The following is a 20973-nucleotide window of genomic DNA, read 5'->3' on the forward strand; positions in this document are numbered from 1 at the left end:
CGGTGAGCGGAAAAGTTGTGGTATTCGCCCTAACACCATGCTATAGCAATAAAGCGACGATTAAGTTATCAACTTTTCTTTTAGAAACTCTGCGGTTGGACATAAGGGAAAATCTATTTCATTCGATCTTATATAAGAAAAGGAAGAGAAACTTACAGAAAGCAAAATAAAAATACAAGAATTACAGAGTTTGAAGAAAACTTATCAGATTAGAACATTGCAGAACTAGAAATATAAAAGCTGAAATAAATAATATTCATAGCGCAACTTTAAATGGAAGCATGATACGATCCGAAATCAGTGGACCTTGTAATTTGAAAAGCCACTTAAGTATTTATGCAGCCTAGACAAAACAATATATAAATTGAAAAATAAAGAAGGTAGTGAAAATACAGATCAAACATCCTTAATATTATAGAATCTTAATATCAGTCTCTTTATAAGCAAACAATGAATGTAGTAGTGAATACTTTCAAAACTATATACAAAGGAATAAATTGTAAACAAATAAACAAAAATGACTCCATTTCAATCGAGGGTATCATTACTATAGCTTCAACAGTGTTATACATCGAATAATAAAATCCTAATCAGTTCTGGATTCAATGCAGATTTAAAAAAAATGCTCTGAAAAAAGAATTGGTACTTTTGTACCAGACCCTGAAATGAAACTGTTTATTGTGGAAATGTATATATAACACCTCCTCATGGTCATATAATCTGCATTGAAAGGGTGATAAATCTAAACTTTTAATACAAAATTGGCGCCTAATTACTCTTTTAAAAACTGTTTATATAAATTGTCTCTGTGGTTATAACTAACAGATTTGAATTATGTATAGAACAGTTTGTTCATAACGACCAGACTGGTTTTATTAAAGGGAGATATATATGGGGAAATGCAATGATATTTATGACATTATGCACTATATTGAAGAGATGGATTTGTCTGGATTACTTACTTCTTCTAATAGACTTTGAAAAGGCGTTCGATTCCTTGTCATAACCATTTATATAAAATACACTTTCCTTGGTCCAGCCATAAAACGTTAGTTTCAGAGTTAACATTTAGATTCTAAATAAGCTGTTTCTAAGTGTGGTTACTTATGTAACTTTTTTTTGCAATTGAAAGAGGCTACAAACAAGGAGTTCCCCTTTCATTTTATATTTGCATTCTCTGCGCTGATGTTTTGTCGTTTGTATTGAACGATTACATAGAGGATATTTGTTGGATTCGGTGGATTATCGATTTTAATTCACGAGTGATCATAGAAAATAATATTTTCACGAGTGGCGCAGCCACGAGTGAAAATATATATTTTCTATGATCACGAGTGAATTAAAATCGATAATCCACTGAATCCAACAAATTTTCTTTTTATTTTATGCTTTTTTTCACAGTTTATATACATTGTTATAGTGTTCAACTAAAGAATTTCGCTGGGAAAATGACGTCATTTCGTCAAAAAAATGACGTCATTTCACAGTAAACAATGAAAATTATCGATAATTCTCACTGATAATTTTCACTGTTTGAAACAGTGAAATTATCAGTTTTAATTCACTGATATTTCTCTATAAACCACCGGAAAGCATTAAATAAAAGAATATAAAAGGTGTAACCATTTATTAAACTGAACATAATTTGTCCCAGTTTATAGACGATACTACACTTTTATTAGACGCTTCTGAACAATCCTTAAATGAATCTCTAATTCTACGGGATTTTGCAACTAGTTCAGGTCTGAGTGTAAATTTTAAGAAAACAAATGTTGTATGGATTGGCAAGCACAAATATAGTTGTTATACCATAGAAACAAAATGGAAACTAAATTGGATGCAACACAGCTTCAAAATGGTAATTATTCATTTCCATGTTGACCTGTCAAAAATCATTAAATTTAACTATGATGTAAAAGTTGTCAAAATGGAAAATATTTTGAAAAACTGGGAAAGGAGGATTTTAACACAAATTAGAAACATTTTGATTGTGAAAACACTTATTGTGTCATTATTCAATCACTTGTTCATATCATTGCCTATCCCAGAAGATACCATTCTTAAGTCAATAAAGTCTTCGATTTTGATATATTTTGGAACGGGCATAGTAAAATAAAGTTTTCGAAAATAGTAAAGCAGTAAATAGGTTGAAATTTGAAAATGATCAGTCTGGATGCATTTATTTCAGCAATGAACCTAACATGGGTACACAAAATTGAATCCTTTAGGGGAAATTGGATAGAAATAACAAAACTTTTATTTGATACATATAAACTCTATAAGTGCAGTTGGCATTGTGCTTTACCTAACAGAATTCCAAACCATGTTTGGGTAGATGTGTTAAACAGCTCCTCATTTAATTGTGGTAAATAAAAAGTAAATACAGAAAAAATATTGTATTTCCACTTTTTTATAATCTAAATGTATTGATATATTATGTTATGGCTCCTAGGCTGGAATAAATTGTATAGGTGATATAAAAAAGAACATTTATCTCTATTGATGAATTAAATAGAATATTTAATCTGACCATACATTTCATTCATTATACAGGGGTGACAAGAATAATAGATAAATTTGTGAAGACTTGTTGTATATCTTGACCAAACCCAACAAATTATCAAACCCTCTTTTCCACCAGAATTACAACTTATACTGAAAAAATAAATATGATCTTTCCTTTCATTAACATGAAAATCCTTCTACTTGGCTATTCAATTAAGGCTGCTAGAGCCAAAAATAATATTATTTTGTTTATTTCGCTTTACGTGTAAAATAAATAAATGCATCCTAAGCATAACAGGAGCAAAGAAATACATTAAGTACAAATATGATAACTTGAGAAAAATATATATTTAAAAAAATAATTTAGAATCCTTTGACAGTGAATGGGAGTGTTTAATGCTTTTGTCGCACAAACTTAGAAATTAGAAGTACTTTTTACTGATACTATTTAAAGCCACTGTTACTCAAATTAAATTAAATTAAGGACCTGTGGTTATAAAATACAAGAGGCCCATGAGGGCCTGAATCGCTCTACTGCTATAAACACTGTGCAAGTTTGGAAAGAATAAGATGGAAACTGTGTACTTAATCGTGCAAACAAGGAGAATTTCTGAAATTCAAGGGGAGATTATTGTGTACTTATTTCTCCGATACTGCTCATTTTCAATAGGGTTCAAGTCCTCATTGATATAAAGATACTGTGCAAATTTGGAGATAATTGGATGAAAACTGTGGAATTAATTGCGTAAACAAGCGGGATTTCAAAATTTTCTCATATTCAAGGGGAAGTCATTCTAGATCTATTGCTTCGATATTGCTCTTTTTAAACAAGAGTTTAAGTTCTCATAGATACAAAGACACTGTGCTAGTTTGCCAAGAATTGGATGAAAATAATGGACTTTATAACATAAAAAACTGAATTTTCATTTTTTCTCAAATTCAAGGGGAGATAATTATGGACGTATAACTCCGATATTGCTCATTTTCAATACGGTTTTACTGATCATTCCGATAAAGACACTGTGTAAGTTGGGAAATTGGATGAAAACTGTGGACTTTATTGCGTAAACAAGCCTTATTTCAAAATGTTCTCAAATTCAAGGGGAGATAATTCTGGACTTTTTACTCTGATGTAACCCATTTTCAATAGGGTTCGAGTCCTCACTAATATAAAGACACTGAACTTTGAAAAGAATCGGATGAAAACTGTGGACTTTATCGTGGAAATAAGAAAAAGTCTAACGCACGCACGCATGCACGGACGGACGACGGAAACCACGTCATGACATAAGCTATTCCGGCCTTCGGCCAGTAGAGCTAAAAACTGTATGCATATACTATTAATGTCTCTATTCCTCGTCTGTTATTACTACGTACACATTATTTCTTGTCTATAGACACTAGATGTATTTTTTCTCGTTTTTTTATATTTCGGATATGTTTTTTTTCAACATACAACCACATGTAATTGTGAAATTTACAAGATACTTCACTTACTTATATGCTTTGTCTGTCGCTGCCTACTATTACATATAACCTTAAACATGTGTATGGTGCATGACATGTGTTTTTGTCGTTTTCTAACGTCTGATTGAGAAAAATTATTTTGATAACTCAAATCGTAAATGTACTTGTTTATTTTAAAGCTATCTGCAATCCTGAAATAAAAAGTCGTGCCAAAAACACCTCGCTGGCTGTTTTCAACGAGTTTACGTGAAAACAAGTTACAACACGAAATCAATGCTTCTAGTTTATAAACCTCAAGCTCGAAACCACATATTCAAAGTCCATTTGCCCCAGCCTTTACCAAAGAAACAATGCTTCTTAGAAGAAAAAGGGGACTGTATGCATTGTTACTATGTGGTTGATCTAAGAAATGGGATTGTGTTTTTGTTCAATTATAGTACCGTTTGCTTTTTAAATGTGTTGTTCTCAAATAAGCGTTGTACGCAATATGCACTTAAAAAAACAAAATCTGCTTGAGAGAACATGTAGAGTGTAAAAAAACAAGAGCAATAAGAAGCTAAGGAACTTTCGTTTTTATTTTATAGCTCAGTTCGGTAAAACAATTCAATCGTGCTTCTTCTTAGCTTCATAAGCAAAAGGTCATAGTTGTTTAATTGGCACAATGCCAAATATCTCAAAATGGCTCGTTGAATGGATATTCCTTGTGATTAAACCCACTGCAATCAGAAAATGTCGTAAACTTTAAACAAGCATCAATCATACGTTGTATGTATGTATCCAAATTAGTTATACATCAAACCAGTGCATTTAACATGTCACCGCATGTCTCTATAACAAACAACAATTTGTTACTTTTTACAGAAAGTCTTTTCAAACTCTTTAAAAATCAAGTCATAATGTAAGATCAATTTATTTCGTAGGGATATCAATTCATCGCATAAGTTGACATTTCAGTTAAATCGCAGGTGTCCGTTTATCAATATATCCAATATCGGGTTATGTAGAGGCTTTTAAAGGGGCCTTTTCACAGATTTTGGCATGTATTGAAGTCTGGGATGAAATGCTTTATATTGATAAATATGAACATTGGATCTAAAGAGCTCGAGTAAATAAACAAGGATAAAATTAAAGAAACAAAAAAGTAACCCCCAACTGGCACGAACCACTGACCTCTTGAGTAAAAGTATTGCTTATACTACTCGGCCATCCGTGCTCATGCAATTAAGGATGATTTTTTTTTACTTTATATAAGCAATCCTCGTAGTATCACAAAATATAATGACAACAACAGCACTCACCAAATTATTCAATCGTTTCGCGTTGCAACGCTTTACAAAATAAGTATTGATGCAAAGCATCAAAGGGCGTCGGGAATTTCAGTGTAAAAAGCACTGAATGAAGTTACATGGAACGTTTTTTTTCTACTGTAAATATTAATATATTGGCCGATTATTTTACAAAATAGAAAAAGATACTGGTATAATCATTATCTATAATTGTGTGTTATAACTCCCTAAATAACCATTATGTATGATGTTGTGTTATAACCCCCAAATAACCATTATCTATGATTTTGTGTTGTAACCCCCAAATATTTCATAGTTCATTTTATTTACATTGGTTTCCTTTTTTTACTGGCAACCGTGTGCAGTTTTCATTAATGGAACAGAACTGTGTAGGTTTTAATAATCTTTTTCATCTTGTAAGCGTAATTTCATATTTTTCTCAACTCCAAGGGGAGATGATTCTGAACTTATTCTTACGTTGCTCATTTACGATAGGGGTTGAGTACTCATTGATATGAAAACACTGTAAAAGTTTGAAAAAAATGAATGAAAACTGTAAATTGCATAAAGAAGCTGCATTTCACAATACTTTGAAATTCAGTAAAAGACCATAATAGATTTATTGCTCCGATATTCATCATTTTCAATAGGATTCGAGTAATACTGATATAAAAACACTTAACAAGTTTGGAAAGATTCAGACGAAAGTTGTGAAATCTTTTAAATAAGTGGAAATTGTTTATTTTGTAAAATTTAATAGAAAAAAATTCTGGACTTATTGTCCCGATGTTTCTCATTTAAATGAAGTAAAAATGCTCATTGATATGAATACACTGTAAGTTTGGAAAGAATCTGATGAAAAATGTTGACATAATCACCTTACCAAGCAGTTTTTCACTTTTATTTTTAAATTCAAAGAGACATAATTCTGGCTTTATGGTCCAATATTGCTCATATAGAGTTTGGGTTGGGTCCTCATTGATAAAAAAAACCTGTGCAAGTTTGGGAACAATCGGATGAAAATTTTGGACTTCGAACAACGATTTCAAAATTTCTTAAATTCTAAGGAAGATAACTATGGACGTAATGGTCGGATAATGCTAAAGGGCCCATACCACCTGGATAGTAATACGTTTCGCGCTTCGTGCTCTATATGTGGTTCTTAAAAACAAACTTCGAGGAGTGCTTGACTCTAGGGAAACGGGTTGCTGGGACACAGCTTCTCCTTGATAAGCGGCTGCTTCCTTTATCGCAACTCATTGTTACAATCAATAATACGTGTCGCGCTTCGCGCTCTATATGTGGTAGGGATAGTACTTAGGGCCTATGATAGACAACCATAAAAATACATAGATAATAGATGTGTTGTTTGCATTTATTTGTTTATATAAAAACACGTGATTTTTTTAATAAGATATTTAAGTGATGTAAGAAATTTTAATTAACATTGTCACCACGCGGCATCCATTAATTTTAATAAAAATGTCCAATTGTAGTAAAATGGATTTTAAAATGTCTACATAAAATAAAGCTTTTTTATATTTATTAACCTGACTGAAAAAAATTGTCAGCCGCCGAACTGTTCCGTTCGTGCCGGAACCGGGAATTTAACCGGGGGCATTTAGATGAATGTTGCGTAAACAACTTCAGTCTAACGCTCAACCAACTGAGCTATTGCGGCTGACATCACTTATGTACTGCTATTTTGGAAAAGTTGTGTATAGCGATCGCTATTATATGTCTATTAATAAACTAATACATTGTACGTTTTCGTACCACTACGCCTTCCATTAAACTTGCTTGCGCGATAGGTCGTTAAATATCGTACTTCATTGATTCTCCACTATATAAGCAAATTAGAAAAACCACAACAAAAAAATATTTTGATCATGTTTTGTTTTTATACAAAACCTGAAAGTTTCGCGTATTTGCCCAGTCCCTGTGATCTTTCCCCTGTGATCAGTTGTGGATCAATTATTAATTAAAACAATTAGCTTTGCATTATTGGCAATAAATGTTGTAATAAATGTAATAGTCACAAATGCAGTAGCTTATTTACACTAATTTACACAAAAAAATCACCACTATGCAAGATATTCTTAAAACATAAATATACATTGATCCGTATAATAATTTCTCCCATAAGCGAAAAAAAACGCATTACATACTAGTCGCCGCTCTCCAGAGCGACGCCAATAATTGTCAGGTTTTTAAATCGTCAAAAGATGCATATAATTGATATTTTAGAGCATGGTAAATGTTCAGTATTACTGTTTCCTCACAAACACCATACCTACAACGAAAATTGGCGAATCTAAAACAATCTTTTTTCAATTTTGACAATTTACCAAAACGTGAAAAGGCCCCTTTAATTTACCAGAGACATACCGGACACATTTGGAAGCAATGAATTGATTGGTTATTTAAAGGTCAACTGAATGTGATTTCATATGCGATGTCATCAAATAATAAGATCACTCATCGGAAAGCATAGAAGCGTCAGACTGGATATGATTTAAATTAGATTTGACTTACATTGACTCCTTAAACACGCGAAGGTTCTTGTCCAGTGCGGCTATCTTTGACATCTCGTCGTCCGTCAGGGTAAAATCGAATATCTGCATTGGTAAACAAAGATCTGAGAACTTTTAAGTACAATAAGTGTATACAGAGATGGCATTATACCCCACATGCTTACATGGACAGACATTATGCATGAAATTGCAAGTCAATAATCCGTATTTGTTTAACGAACATAGCAAATAAATATCACAGGCTTTTAAACAGGATGGAAAGTAGGATAGCCAACCTGTATGTTCTCCTGTATCCGGGAGGTTCTGATGCTTTTAGGGATCACGACAAGGCCTCGCTGAATGTGGAACCGGAGGATAACCTGTACAAATAACGTGGAAATCGATCAATGGCACACCCACATGTATGCAAAACTGCATGTGCGTATTTCATGTAATAGTATGAGGTCATTCCTTGCCTGAGGCAACATCGTATCATATTCTGGGCTCACAGTATCTATTCCTACCTAAATAAATTACTAGTCTTACCAAAGTTTGGGCGAAAGATGAATTAAAGATAAAACACCTGACGAAGTGTGATCGATTTAACGGCCCAGAAAGACATGCCCAAGAGGGTAAATCTCAACCACCCGAACGTCATTTAATGAACAATTATAACAATTTAATAGAACACACTATTTCCAGTCTCCAATAATAACTTCTGTCGAAATAACGACGGCAAAAGGTCAAAAACATCAATTGAATTGAAACACTTCTTTAATACATACATTAACCGTGTCAGACATCTAATAAGCGAATGCTACACTGAATAACATTATGATCACCCTTTGCGAACCCGTATCTTCATATCTAGTGAATAAGTACTATGTGAGGATTTTGATTAAAAGGAAAACTTGATTTTTTCAGTATGCGTTTCGATAACATTTAGGCCTTTTTTAAGAATATTGATATACATTTGAACATAACTAATTTGGAAAAAAAAGAGCCGACAGCGACCCATTTAAAATTAGTATTCTCAGAACATTAAAGTGTATTTCTCGTACCGGGGTACAATGTTATATACTTAAGAGTACCCGGGGTACTTTTCAGTCCTACCCGAGCCAACTATTACCTATCGACCTAGCTAAAGAAACTTCAGCGTCAAGTTTATATAGTATTGACAGACCTGTACGCTGAAGCTAACCCCGTATCGAAAGTCAACCAGAGTCGTAACATATTTATGTCACACTATAAATCAAAGAAAGCTCATTTTCTTGTATACATTTCTACATATATTGGTGAATGAATATAAATTACTGCATCGAGGAATATTTTAAGGCTCAAATGTTTCAAATGCATCTTACAATAGATGAAAATAACTCTCATCAGTCTGAAATTCACAATTTTGACGCCATTGTCGCTTTGTCACGTGACGAGTTTTCATTTGGATACTTTCGGATCGACCTTGACATTTTATGCTGAAATTGTAAACATTACTTTCGACTTAACAACTTACGTCTGGTGGATTATTAAGAATGATTTCATTGTGAATCAGGTAGTTTTATATAATATTTACTTTGACTTTGTATTGACACTACAATTTGTTTACAAAATAAGCCAGAATAATTAAAATACCGGGAAATGTCATTCTGAATTTGAAAACACTTGAGCACATGGTTTGTTACTAAAAATAGAAATAACGTAATATGACCGTGAAATCTCGGGAGATTCGTATTTCAAGAAAGTCAGTCACAGTCGCTGTTTTTAGCATAGGTGCGTTTACGCACCTATGCTTATGGTATATACCACATTTCGAAAACCCACATCGATCGGTTGCCCTTTATGAAGCCTTACCTGATCAAAAATCAGACGAAATATCTATTTAATTTAGTATATGGTAATTCTTACAAATTTTTTTTGAAACGTTTTTCTAACGTTTTCTTCCAAGAATAGTGCTGACACCGTTTTTAGTGAATTTTTCTAAGACCGTTTTATGTCAAAAAATCTTCTTATAACCTAAAACAAATTTCGTTCGTAAAACAATTCTATCTACACTATAAATCTCAATCTCCTACGCAGTGGCCTCCCTTATACTAGAAGTTACTGACCGGGCGAAGCAAGGGAAGTAACTGCTGTGAGGAGTTTCTATAAAAATCTGCATTCAGAAATCTGTATTCAGAACTCAATCTGTTGTGCACGTCTGCATCTAACGCTTACCACAAGTTTTACGACAAATTCTTGACGCAGACGAATAGGGTAGCGTCTATTTTCATTTGTGAAAAGAATAGTTCGATACAGATCTGTCCGTGCTTAAATTTTGAAAGGCTTGGGTAATTATTTTTCATAAGCGTTTCAAACACTGATGTAAATGGAAAGATTATCTATTTAAATAGTCGGTAATTGTTTGAAATTATTGATTTGAGAAATTCGCGGATGGCGATATCGAACTACATTATACCACGTGACGCCATTCTTCCCTGTATCTTGCACCTATGCTTTTAACGCCATCGGCGTGGTCGCCGTGGTGTAATGGATATGGTGTCCGCCTTGCGACCGGGAGGTCACGGGTTCGATCCCCACCGTGGGAGCGTTCTTAAGATCTCCCACAAAGACACCAAGTACTGGTTCTAGGCCCAGGAAACGGACTCGAGAGCATTTATATAAGCCTAAGGCTTTCGACGCAATCGAGCTAAAATAAATAGGTTTAAACTAAACTAACGCCATCGGCGCTCTCGTTCTCGATATGTAAGAGCAGAATAGATACATTTTAAATGTTTAAGATAGTATTTTGTGAAAGAATATATCAGTTAAATGTGAAAAATGTCAATCTTTCCAATCAAGTGGTTGATTTGGGCCAACAAACTGCATTTAAAAGCTGTTTTGGACCGGTCTTTGTTAACTGTCAACTTTTCGGGAATTTCTGGTTGACTTTCCTAATGGGGTTGGTCCATAACTATAAAGTCGCGCCAGTCATAAATCATAAAAAGCGATATTTAAAGTTATGGTAGCCAGAACTACTATCGACCTTAAATAACTACTCTTTAATTTGGTTTTTACTTTTTGGCTTTAGCCAATAGACTATATTATCGCACATCAGAAACGCATATCGCAGTCAAGTACGTGATTCTTTCAGAGATAAATCTACCCGGATGTTGGCAGAAGATATAGATCAAGTATACAAAAGGTATTATGTTTCGCAACAGTCAATAAACGTTGTGTTGCGCATTGGTAGAGCAATCGCTTTTATATCATGACGACACAGGTTCGATTTTTGTAAATTGACAACAATGAAAAAACCTGTTTCAGATTCGCAAATGTTCGTTATAGTTATCATATTTGCGAGAACATAGTTATACTAAACATTAACTATGCTCTTAAATATCCATTATATGCATCTTTAGACGATTTAAAAACCTGAAAAATATAAAACGTTACAAACGCGAAACGATTGAATAATATGGAGAGTTCTTTTGAAATATTTTTATTTTGTGATACTGCGAGGACTGCTCATATCAAGTCTAAAATACACCACTCACTGTTTGAGCACGGATGACCGGGTGGTTTATAATGTGCTAGACTTTTACTCACAGGGTCACTGCTTCGAACCCAAGTGAAGATTACTTTTTTATTTCTAATGATATTCTCGTATTTTCTCGAGCTATTTAGTTCCAATGTACATTTATCAATTTAAAGCATTCAATGACAAACTTCAATGCATGTGAAAAGGTCCCTTTAAACATTACAATTCGTGTTTTGAGCATGTATTTATAATTGAGCATGAATTTAACAAATCATTAAGTATAATTTAGCATGTATTTAATATTACCCTTCGCATAGTTTTGCCTTTACGTATTCAAAACGATTTGAGAGTTGCTCATTTGTGAAACTCTGTTTTTTTTCTTTCAGGTCCGACCCAGCAAATAACAGAACTAGGAAATAACATTAATTGAGTCGAGTTCTTAGAAAACAGTGCTTAATGCATGTGCGTAAAGTGTCGTCCCAGATTAGCCTGTGCAGTCTGCACAGGCTAATCAGGGACGACACTTTCAGCTTTTATGACATTTTTCGTTTAAATGAATTCTCTTCTCAGCAAAAATCCAATTTAGGCGGAAAGTGTCGTCCCTGATTAGCCTGTGTGGACTGTACAGGCTAATCTGGGACGACACTTTCCGCACATGCAGTATGCCCAGTTTTCTCAAAACACGACTCAATTCAACAGATACTTATCACATGTTTGCGCTGACGCATGACATTTGCAAGTCAGAGTTGCTCACCTGAGCCGTTGTTTTCCTTTTTACTGTTGCAATTTCTTTCAGAACTGGATCCTCAAAGACGTTTGGCTCTCCCGTCTCTCTCCTATCAGAGAATCATGTGTGAATCTGAACGGCAATATGTGACCAATGTTGTAAAGTATTAAATCAATTTTGGAAATCAAATACCGATTGCAGCTAACAAGAAGGACATTCGAAGTTGCAGCAAATTTACACCTTGATAAATAAAAGTAAATATATCTGCATATTGTGTGTTTGTATATATATATATATATATATATATATATATATATATATATATATATATATATATATATATATATATATATATATATATATTTTATGTTCAAAATAATACGAACTAAGTAAAACATTGACTAAAGGAAACAATATTTTGGAATTAAAAAGAAACACAAAGCTAATATTTAGATAACATTTATAAACATGGCCTATTTCCTTAATGATGACGATTACAAGAATACAAGAATATTTGCCGTCGTTTTGTTAGCGTAATGGCGCTTAGTTTGGTAAACATTGTACTAGTTAGCGTTGTACATTATCTTTCAACCTTTCACTGATCCCCATGTACTATATGTGCATACGGGAAGCCGACGTACCATGGTCTGTTCGGGGCTCCGAGCGGAGCGTATGCTGTCAGCGTCATCCCCAGCTGTCGGCAGTGGTCCAGGATACGACTGTTGGAGAAATAGGGCGACACCTCCACCTGCAAAATAAAGTAACATACATTTTTTTTTAAATGTGTTTGACCATCGAAAGATAGTCACAAACAAGCATTGCTTTCAGTTAGTATTTCCGGATTTCTCATTATAATACTGCGCGATCACAAGTATAAAATAGAAACCACTCGGGTGCTCATCCCGCTCTATTGTCAATTCATTTTGGTAAAGTAACCAAAGCAAATCGTGTTATTATTCAAATTTGAATCTGTGATAGCCAAAGCAAACATGTCCACATACAGTTTGGAGCTGCACATGTACCTGCATATTGGACGGTTTAATGGTGCAGATTTTCATGATTCTGTCAACTTGTTTCTTGTTGAAGTTGGACAGACCAATGTTCCGTGTCAGTCCGGCTCTATGGCACTCTTCCATCGCCTTGAAACGCATATCAATTGTTGTCACTTTGATTTTGATAGCAAATTTAATTTTGAGTCATATTATTGACTACTGTCAGTAATCCAAAACAACTATATGTACAATAATGCAACTGACATTGTTGCCATGTACCTAACTGTGATGTGCCTTTTAAATTAGAATTGTGAGCAACGCATCTAGTACCAAGTTTATGAAGTGCACCAAAAAAAGAAGTTTGAGCTACATGTATGAATAAAAGACTTTGAATATACTATATTTCTCCTACAATCGTATTGAATATATGCACCGGCATTGTGCGATTTTTACGGCAAAACTTTCGTGACGCATGAATCTCGGTTTTCCGGACGAAACGACGCCTTACTTTCCACACGTCTTCGAGTGCGTGTTCGGCCGGTATTCCCTTGCCGTCAGCGTCTAAAGGGGCGATGGGCTTACCGCTCATGTCTTGGTCCTAAGGGCAAAGAATAACAACCATATGAATATATGGAGGTATTAATGATTGGTCAGCGTTATTTCTTGAAGTACAGTTTCACAACGAAGGGCCGTAACTGCTACTTTAACAAGTTGATGGAAATGTCAATTCGATTATAGCAATTAAACAAGAGGCCCATGAGGGCCTGAATCGCTGTTCTGGCTGGAATCAATAGGGCTCAAGCCCTTGATAGTATGAACAATATGAGTAAGTCTTAAACAAACAGACCCAACATGGGAAATTCATCGCATAAACAAGAAGAAACGCAAAATTCAAACTTCAAATGGCTCCTTTTCAACAATAAGTTGGACAAATTTTCTTCACTCTCGATGGGGTTCTGGCCCTTGATGATATAAAACATCCGTTGAAGTTTCAAAAGGATAGAACTTTATACGTAAACAAACAAGAAATGTGTTTGTCGGAAACACTATGTCCCCTTCTGCGCCGCTTTGATATTTTTTGTTACCTTTGACCTTGAAGGATGACCTTGACATTGACCTTTCACCACTCAAAATGTGCAGCTCCATGAGATACACATGCATGCCAAAAATGAAGTTGCTATCTTCAAATTTGCAAAAGTTATGTCAAAATGTTAAAGATTTTCATTTTTTTTCTCAAATTCAAGGGGAGATATTCTGGACTTATAACTCCGATATTGCTCATTTTCAATAGCGTTTGACTCATCATTCAGATAAACCACTGAGCAAGTTGGGAAATGATTAGATGAAAACTGTGGACTTTATTGCGTAAACAAGCCTTATATCACAATTTCCTCAAATTCAAGGGGAGATAATTCTGGACTTTTTACTCTGATGTAACCCATTTTCAATAGGGTTCGAGTCCTCATTAATATCAACACGTTTGAAAAGAATCGGATGAAATATGTGGATAAACAAGAGAAAGTCTAACGCACACACACACACAGACAGACAGACAGACAACATGCCATCCCATAAGCTCTTCTGACCTATGGCCAGTAGAGCTAAAAATAAGATACACATGTACAGTTATTTTTCAGTGTGAATACGATATTAATGGGATCACCTGTAAGGCGAGAGGCCAGTGGATCAGGAAGAGGTCCACATAGTCTGTCCGCAGTGTCGTCAGTGAATCTTTAAGCTCCTCGCTGACCAGGGACGGATTGTGGTGGGTGTCCCACAGCTACGAGGTATTTCATCAAGACGCATTACAGCGCAAACAAATTACATGAACAGGTATAGTTCTTCCAGACGTATGTTTCGTACTCTCTAGAGCACGTCTTACGTTCCACTTACACGTATTATGTCTCGAGTTTGTCGCAATTAATAAAACATATATCATTTTTTAAATGTTTCCAATAAGTTTTGATTGAGTGTTAATTTACATGATTAATAATATCTTAAATAGAAATATATAAAAAGTCACAAAAAGACACCATAAAAATCATTGCTGTCGGAGAAATATCATTAAACATTTAATCTTAATAGAACAGTCCCTAAACAAGTGTCCATTCCTGTGTTATCAGTTTATTTTATCTCATCTTAATTCTCAAATCAAACATTTATCTTATCAAGAAATCAGAAAAGAAGCTGAATGCCAATGAAATGTTCATACTTTCCAAAAAATAACGGTTTAATCTTAGTTCCTAATTGCTACACAGGCTGCACAAGGTTACAGGTCTTGTATACACAAAGTGAACTTAATATTAATGTTTAGAAATATACGGCTGGAGTCAATTTAATGGAATTGTTCGTAATGGGGCGTGTGATGCTAGTGTTATACATGTGTTGCACTTGCAGGATGAGCTTATCTTCGAGTACATGTTGTTCTTGTTTACTTTAAAAAAGTCTGCAATCGTGCCCCCCCCCCCCCCCCACACACACACACAAACACACAAAGCTGCTTATCAAATATAAAAGAAATAAAATTTTGCGATCTTACATATCGTCTTAAAAAAATAATGATATGCAAAAGTCAAACAATATTGTATGCATGTTTTCATTTGTAAGTGCAGTACGAGGTAACCACACCTGCACGTTTTCGTTGTCAAACAACAATGAGCACAATTAGAAGATTCTAATTTGATCACTTTTTGACAAATACAATATCAAGTGTTACGTAAGGAAGGCCTTTACGCGTATATACATCATCATCATGAATTATACATAGGATTATGATTACGAAATGAGATAGTATATTGAACAAGCTACGTCGTTAACACGTAAAAATTGGTTAAAAACATACATTTTCTGAAAAATTTGTGTAAATAATCAATTATAAAAAATAACAATTGCACGATATGTATGCTATTGTGTCCAATTAAGAGTATCTTATATCTTCAAATGTCATCTGAATAACAGTTATCGATATTTACAAAATAAAAAGCGTAATCAGGTAACATATGTGGTACACACAGTTTTTACGTTTAGTTATAAAATTACCTTCGTGGTAATGAACATGTCCTCCCTGGTGATCACGCCCTCGCGGATCTTAGCCTCGAGCGCTCGCCCCACTCCGGGCTGGGTTCCGTAGCACCATGCGCAGTCTATGTGCCGGTAACCCGCGTCTATGGCGGCCAGACATGCCTTCTCAACCTCGTCTGCGTTACCCTGGGTTACAAACACTCATCTCCCAAAAAGTACGAAATGCTGAATATGTTATGAGTGCAGACATGTTATTACAGCTAAGCAACTTTTTTTCCGTCGGTTGTTAGATTTCGAAGTAAAACTTTTGCAGCGATTCCATGTATGTAATTTAATCATGGAATGAAATCAATTATGAAGCTAAATCACGGTGTTGATGCATATCGGTGGTATTTCTGTCAAAATGCTGCCTCTCTGTTCATTCTTTGCTGCCTCTCTGTCATAAACAAGAAAAATGGATGATCGTAATTCACAAGACAGGTAAGAAAATATCAAATTAAAACCCGTAAACACATGTGTGCATAAAAAGAGTTTGCCCATGAGTTGAAGCATATATCCATACACGTTCACAGTATTCCGCAGGTCCAAACACTTATGACAAACTCTATCGAAGATGGAATGGTGACGAGGATGGTGGAACAATCGTGCATACATGCCACTTTGATGACTTTTAATACTAATATGTCAAATATATAATGTCATTGATATCATCTTAATGATCACATCTTTACGTCCAATGTATGCTATATAGTAATTTTCATCAATTTTACATAAAAAATGCCTACTTTCGCTTTCGTTGTGGCACGGAAAGCCTCTCGATCGGCTCACTTTTCTGGCTACTAACCGTGCGTTTAGCAAACAGCTTCATCTCGTGCCATCCTCGTCGATTTACCACGTTTATTTTCTTCGAGATCGGTTCATTCAATCATTAATTTCAATTACTCGCGCATGCGCGTTTGTAATACACGACATACATTTAATTATTTATAATATTAAAAGAGCCTTAATTCTCACCTGCTCGCCGAACACCGTCCAGGTTCCGAGTCCTACGGTGGGGATCGAACCCGTGCCGTTCTGAATAGGGACCTCGAGCGCAGGGGCTAGCATTGTGTTTCGGTTAAGTCCAGTGTATAAACACGTTTAACCGTTACTGAACTTTAAAGCGTACACCCTCTGACGTTTGAAACTGTTATCGAGCGGAAAGGGACAATCTTACCGAGATAACAAACGACGACCTAGTTTTTAAAAGCGCGAGCTGTATTTCGCACATTTAAATAATTTAACGTACCCCGTCTAACTTTTAAAAACACATATTTGAGAGTCTTGTTCTGTTCTCTTTTTGTTTGCAAATCTTGAATCATAAGTCAGATGTAAAGGAAGTTGGCCCGGGGGGGGGTAACTTCCTATATACGGGTATATAGGTGTGTGCCGATTTTATGGGGTGTGTTTTTCGACTAAAATTATAGATATGGGTATGGTTTTGAGCATCTAAGTATAGATATGGGTATTGAAATCATAGTTTGCTTGTATATAAATGCATATAGATTTGAAAGTATCAGTATCAAAGTGGGTATGATAAATGTCATTCTTGTATATAAATGGGTATCAAAAAGTAAATTTCAGTAGCGGGAAGGATATAATAGCAAATTCAATAAGTATACTGTATTGATATGAAAGAGATTAAAATTATAGTATGAAATGTGTCCACTTTATCAAATTCTAGTACTTAAATGGGTCCAGTTTATGAAACTTCTTGTATTGAAATGGGTCAAATTTCTAAATAGTATCGTATACAAATGGGTATGCTTTTTCAAAAATCTTGTATCAAAATGGGTCTACTTTATCAAAGTTCCGGTATAAAAATGGTTCACATTTCGGAAGTCTCAGCGGGACACCCCTACCCTAAAATTTGGGAAGTTACCCCCCCCCCCCCTCCCCCGGGGGAGTTGGTCACATACAGTTTTAAATATGTTATTCCAGGGACCTATACAAACTATATATGTTTGTATAGGTCCCTGGTTATTCAATGCAATGGAATGTTATATACATGTATAAAAATACGAACTCAAGAGCTGCGTAAGAATAGAATTATAAAAAATGAAAACACTGTCCCCAATAGGTTTCAATTAAGTTTCCTGTAGATAGACGTAAAGCGCCGTTATATACCAGTCGAATAAACGGCATATAATTCATAAATTTACATGTTAAACTACACATACATAATATAAAAGTGTATTTACAAAATGTAACGAAAACGTCTGAAACATTCAAAGTTATCAATCTTTTCGTTCAACTGCATGATATTGTTTTTTAATTACAAATGATTGTTTTTGTTAAACGAATTATTGCCATTTCGCTCCTTAACATTTTATTTTATTTTAAAATCAGTAACAAAGAGAATCATCATTTGGACAATCATTAAACAACTTCATTAACTGTTTCTACTCGATCATACAAATATATTTATGCAAGTGGTATTTGATCTCCGCCCACACATTTTTGATAATTACCTGTCAAAGTATTGACTATATCAGTATACATGCACAAGATGCGTTATTCATATCAAAACAATAAAACTTCAGTTACAATTGCTTACTTAGCTATACAAAGCCTAAACAACGAAAATAAATTATTTAACCCATTTATGCCTAGCGTCTAGAAAAAAGGCCATGGCAAACAGCGTAGACCCAGATGAGACGCTGCTTAATGCGGCGTCTCATCAGGGTCTGCGCTGTTTGCTTGAAGGAATTTCTGTAAGAAATATTCTAAATATAGAAATAAATATACTATACATCGCTAATTTTGGAAATAAATTGATCCAATTTAGAAAGATGGGAGAGTCCACTAGGCATAAATGGGTTAATGTGGAAAATGCATTAGCATACCTGGTATGAGGCGATGCATCTGGAATTGCACAAACTCCGAGATCTTCGTCAACATCTAACATCATCTGCCGGGTTTCACTTTCCTCCTGCAGAGCGATATCACTGAAAAGATGGCACCATTTTTCCTATAAAGTTGATCTTTGATTACTGGTTTTATGCCGCCACAAGCCGTAGACCCGAACCACAGAACGGTTTCCCCAGCATGTTGAGCGTACTGAGTACCATCGTCCTGGGAAACTTCCATGATCTTCATAGGACCCTCGAAATACCAGCCTGTACCTGCTGCCCAAAGTCCACCCCATTCGTCCTTTTCGCTGCTACCTTCGCTTCCACCGTCCGTCTTCCGGCTATGTAGTGAAACCACTATCCTCATACGGACAATAACCATTCCGCTTGGCGATCCTTCCAAGTTCTGAGAGTCTGCGAAGTCAGCGGCAGAAGACGTCAGGGTCAAGGGAACCTCAGGGTCAAGGGATGACGGTACTCGCCTGATTTACAGAGCCGCCCGCAGAAATTCCTCTGTCCGACCCTCCTCATACGATGTAGTGAAACCACAACCCACCTACAGGACATTTACCATTCCGCTTGGCGATTCTTCGGAGTCTTCAAGACAATTTTCCGCTAGTCACTCTCGCCCCGGTCGCTACGTGCATGCTCTATCTGCTGACCGAGCTCTTTTAGACTAGTGAATATTATTACATTTATTGAGTAACCTTGATTTATTTTTTGTTCAATCACCCTTTTCTTATACATTTTCAACTCTTTTTTTATTGCAAACTGGCAAATTTCTTTCAAGACAGATTTCAATACCGACTGAACGAGTACGGCAAACAATCGTGATTAGATAAATGAAACGATTTTCGTCTTATCATGACACTATAATATTTCGGTATTTTTTGTTTCCACATCTTGAAAGCATTACTGCATTATCAATGTTTATCGATAAGTCCATTATGTCTTCCCCGGACGATTAAGTGACCGAGTACCGAGTTAAAATGCGAAGTTTTATTTAAACATATATCACTCTACAATAATGTTGAAAATGATCAAAACAATCAGTTTTTTTATTACTGTTCAGTTTCAGCGAATATGGATAAATTATTTCCAATTGTCAAAAGTTTTCACAATTAACTGTGTTTTAGTTATAATTATAAAACAATAATGAATTTAAATTTATATTCATATTAAATATGACTGTTTTGTTACATATTTATCACTTCGTTAAATAGTATTGGATTTTTCCGTTGTTCTCCCGTTGATCTGATATAGAATTGACTGTTGTTAGCTGTGAGCGTTAGCGAGCAACTAATGAAGAGGCAGTTTTGCAAGTCAGTCTGCTGTTAGCTACGCTAGGAACGATAACTGCAAGTCAGTCTGCTGTTAGCTACGCTAGGAACGAGAACCACTGCCTGTTTGTACGTCACCACTGGTACACTGTAGACAGCCTGTATGTAATCAGTTTAAGTGTTTAAGAGCTTGTGCGACAATAGTGGCCAGTCTAGTGTTTATAACAGCCTGTGCAACGATATTGGCCAGTTTATCATTGAAATATGTGCATATTGGCTGCTTTCAGGGAAAACGGGGCTTAATGTTGCATTAAAAGTATGTCATGTGGGCAAAATTGTTGCTCAATAATTTAAAGAAAATAGATAAAGTATTATATACACATAACACAACATGATTAAAGGCTTGTTATTCGTTAGCAAGGCAACCAAAATTCTAAAGATGGTTGCCAGTGCAGCAACCAATTGTGAAAAAAGAGACATATTGTATTTTGTCTAAGTTATCTCTATAACATAAATATGACGATAAACATTTCACACAAATCTCGACCTGTGCTTTAAGACACACTCTTTATAAATTTGAATGGGTTGTGTTCATTTCAAACTTGCGATATAAAAAGCTATTGCATAATTTCAAAAACTGAGTTGCGTCTAAGATTATGAAATAGGCAAACAACTTCAGTGCCTTCAGGACTTTGATTTAAGGTTGTTAACTAATAGCCTCATCTGCGCACATGCATGTTAGCATTTCAGAGTTCATTTAGAAATTTTGCTGCA

The 20973-nt window shown here is 35.0% G+C and overlaps 1 protein-coding gene across 2 annotated transcripts; it reads right to left on the reverse strand.

Moving 5' to 3' along the window:
* Positions 1–4529: 4529 nt before the first annotated feature.
* On the reverse strand, positions 4530–17240 carry LOC127871482 (aldose reductase-related protein 2-like). 2 transcript variants are annotated; one of them, XM_052414447.1, is made up of 10 exons: positions 17043–17240; positions 16047–16214; positions 14671–14787; positions 13441–13605; positions 13038–13154; positions 12657–12763; positions 12043–12124; positions 8068–8151; positions 7794–7876; positions 4530–4688 (listed from the first exon to the last, which is right to left on the reverse strand). In XM_052414447.1, exons 1-10 carry the CDS (start codon positions 17133–17135, stop codon positions 4646–4648), a joined length of 1059 nt encoding a protein of 352 aa, XP_052270407.1. In that variant the 5' UTR covers positions 17136–17240; the 3' UTR covers positions 4530–4645. The 2 variants fall into 2 exon arrangements, with proteins under 2 accessions (XP_052270407.1, XP_052270409.1); XM_052414449.1 differs by having other exon boundaries at positions 13516–13605; positions 17043–17238.
* Positions 17241–20973: the final 3733 nt, after the last annotated feature.

Source organism: Dreissena polymorpha, chromosome 3 (genome assembly GCF_020536995.1).
Source record: "Dreissena polymorpha isolate Duluth1 chromosome 3, UMN_Dpol_1.0, whole genome shotgun sequence".
NCBI classification, from domain to species: domain Eukaryota; kingdom Metazoa; phylum Mollusca; class Bivalvia; order Myida; family Dreissenidae; genus Dreissena; species Dreissena polymorpha.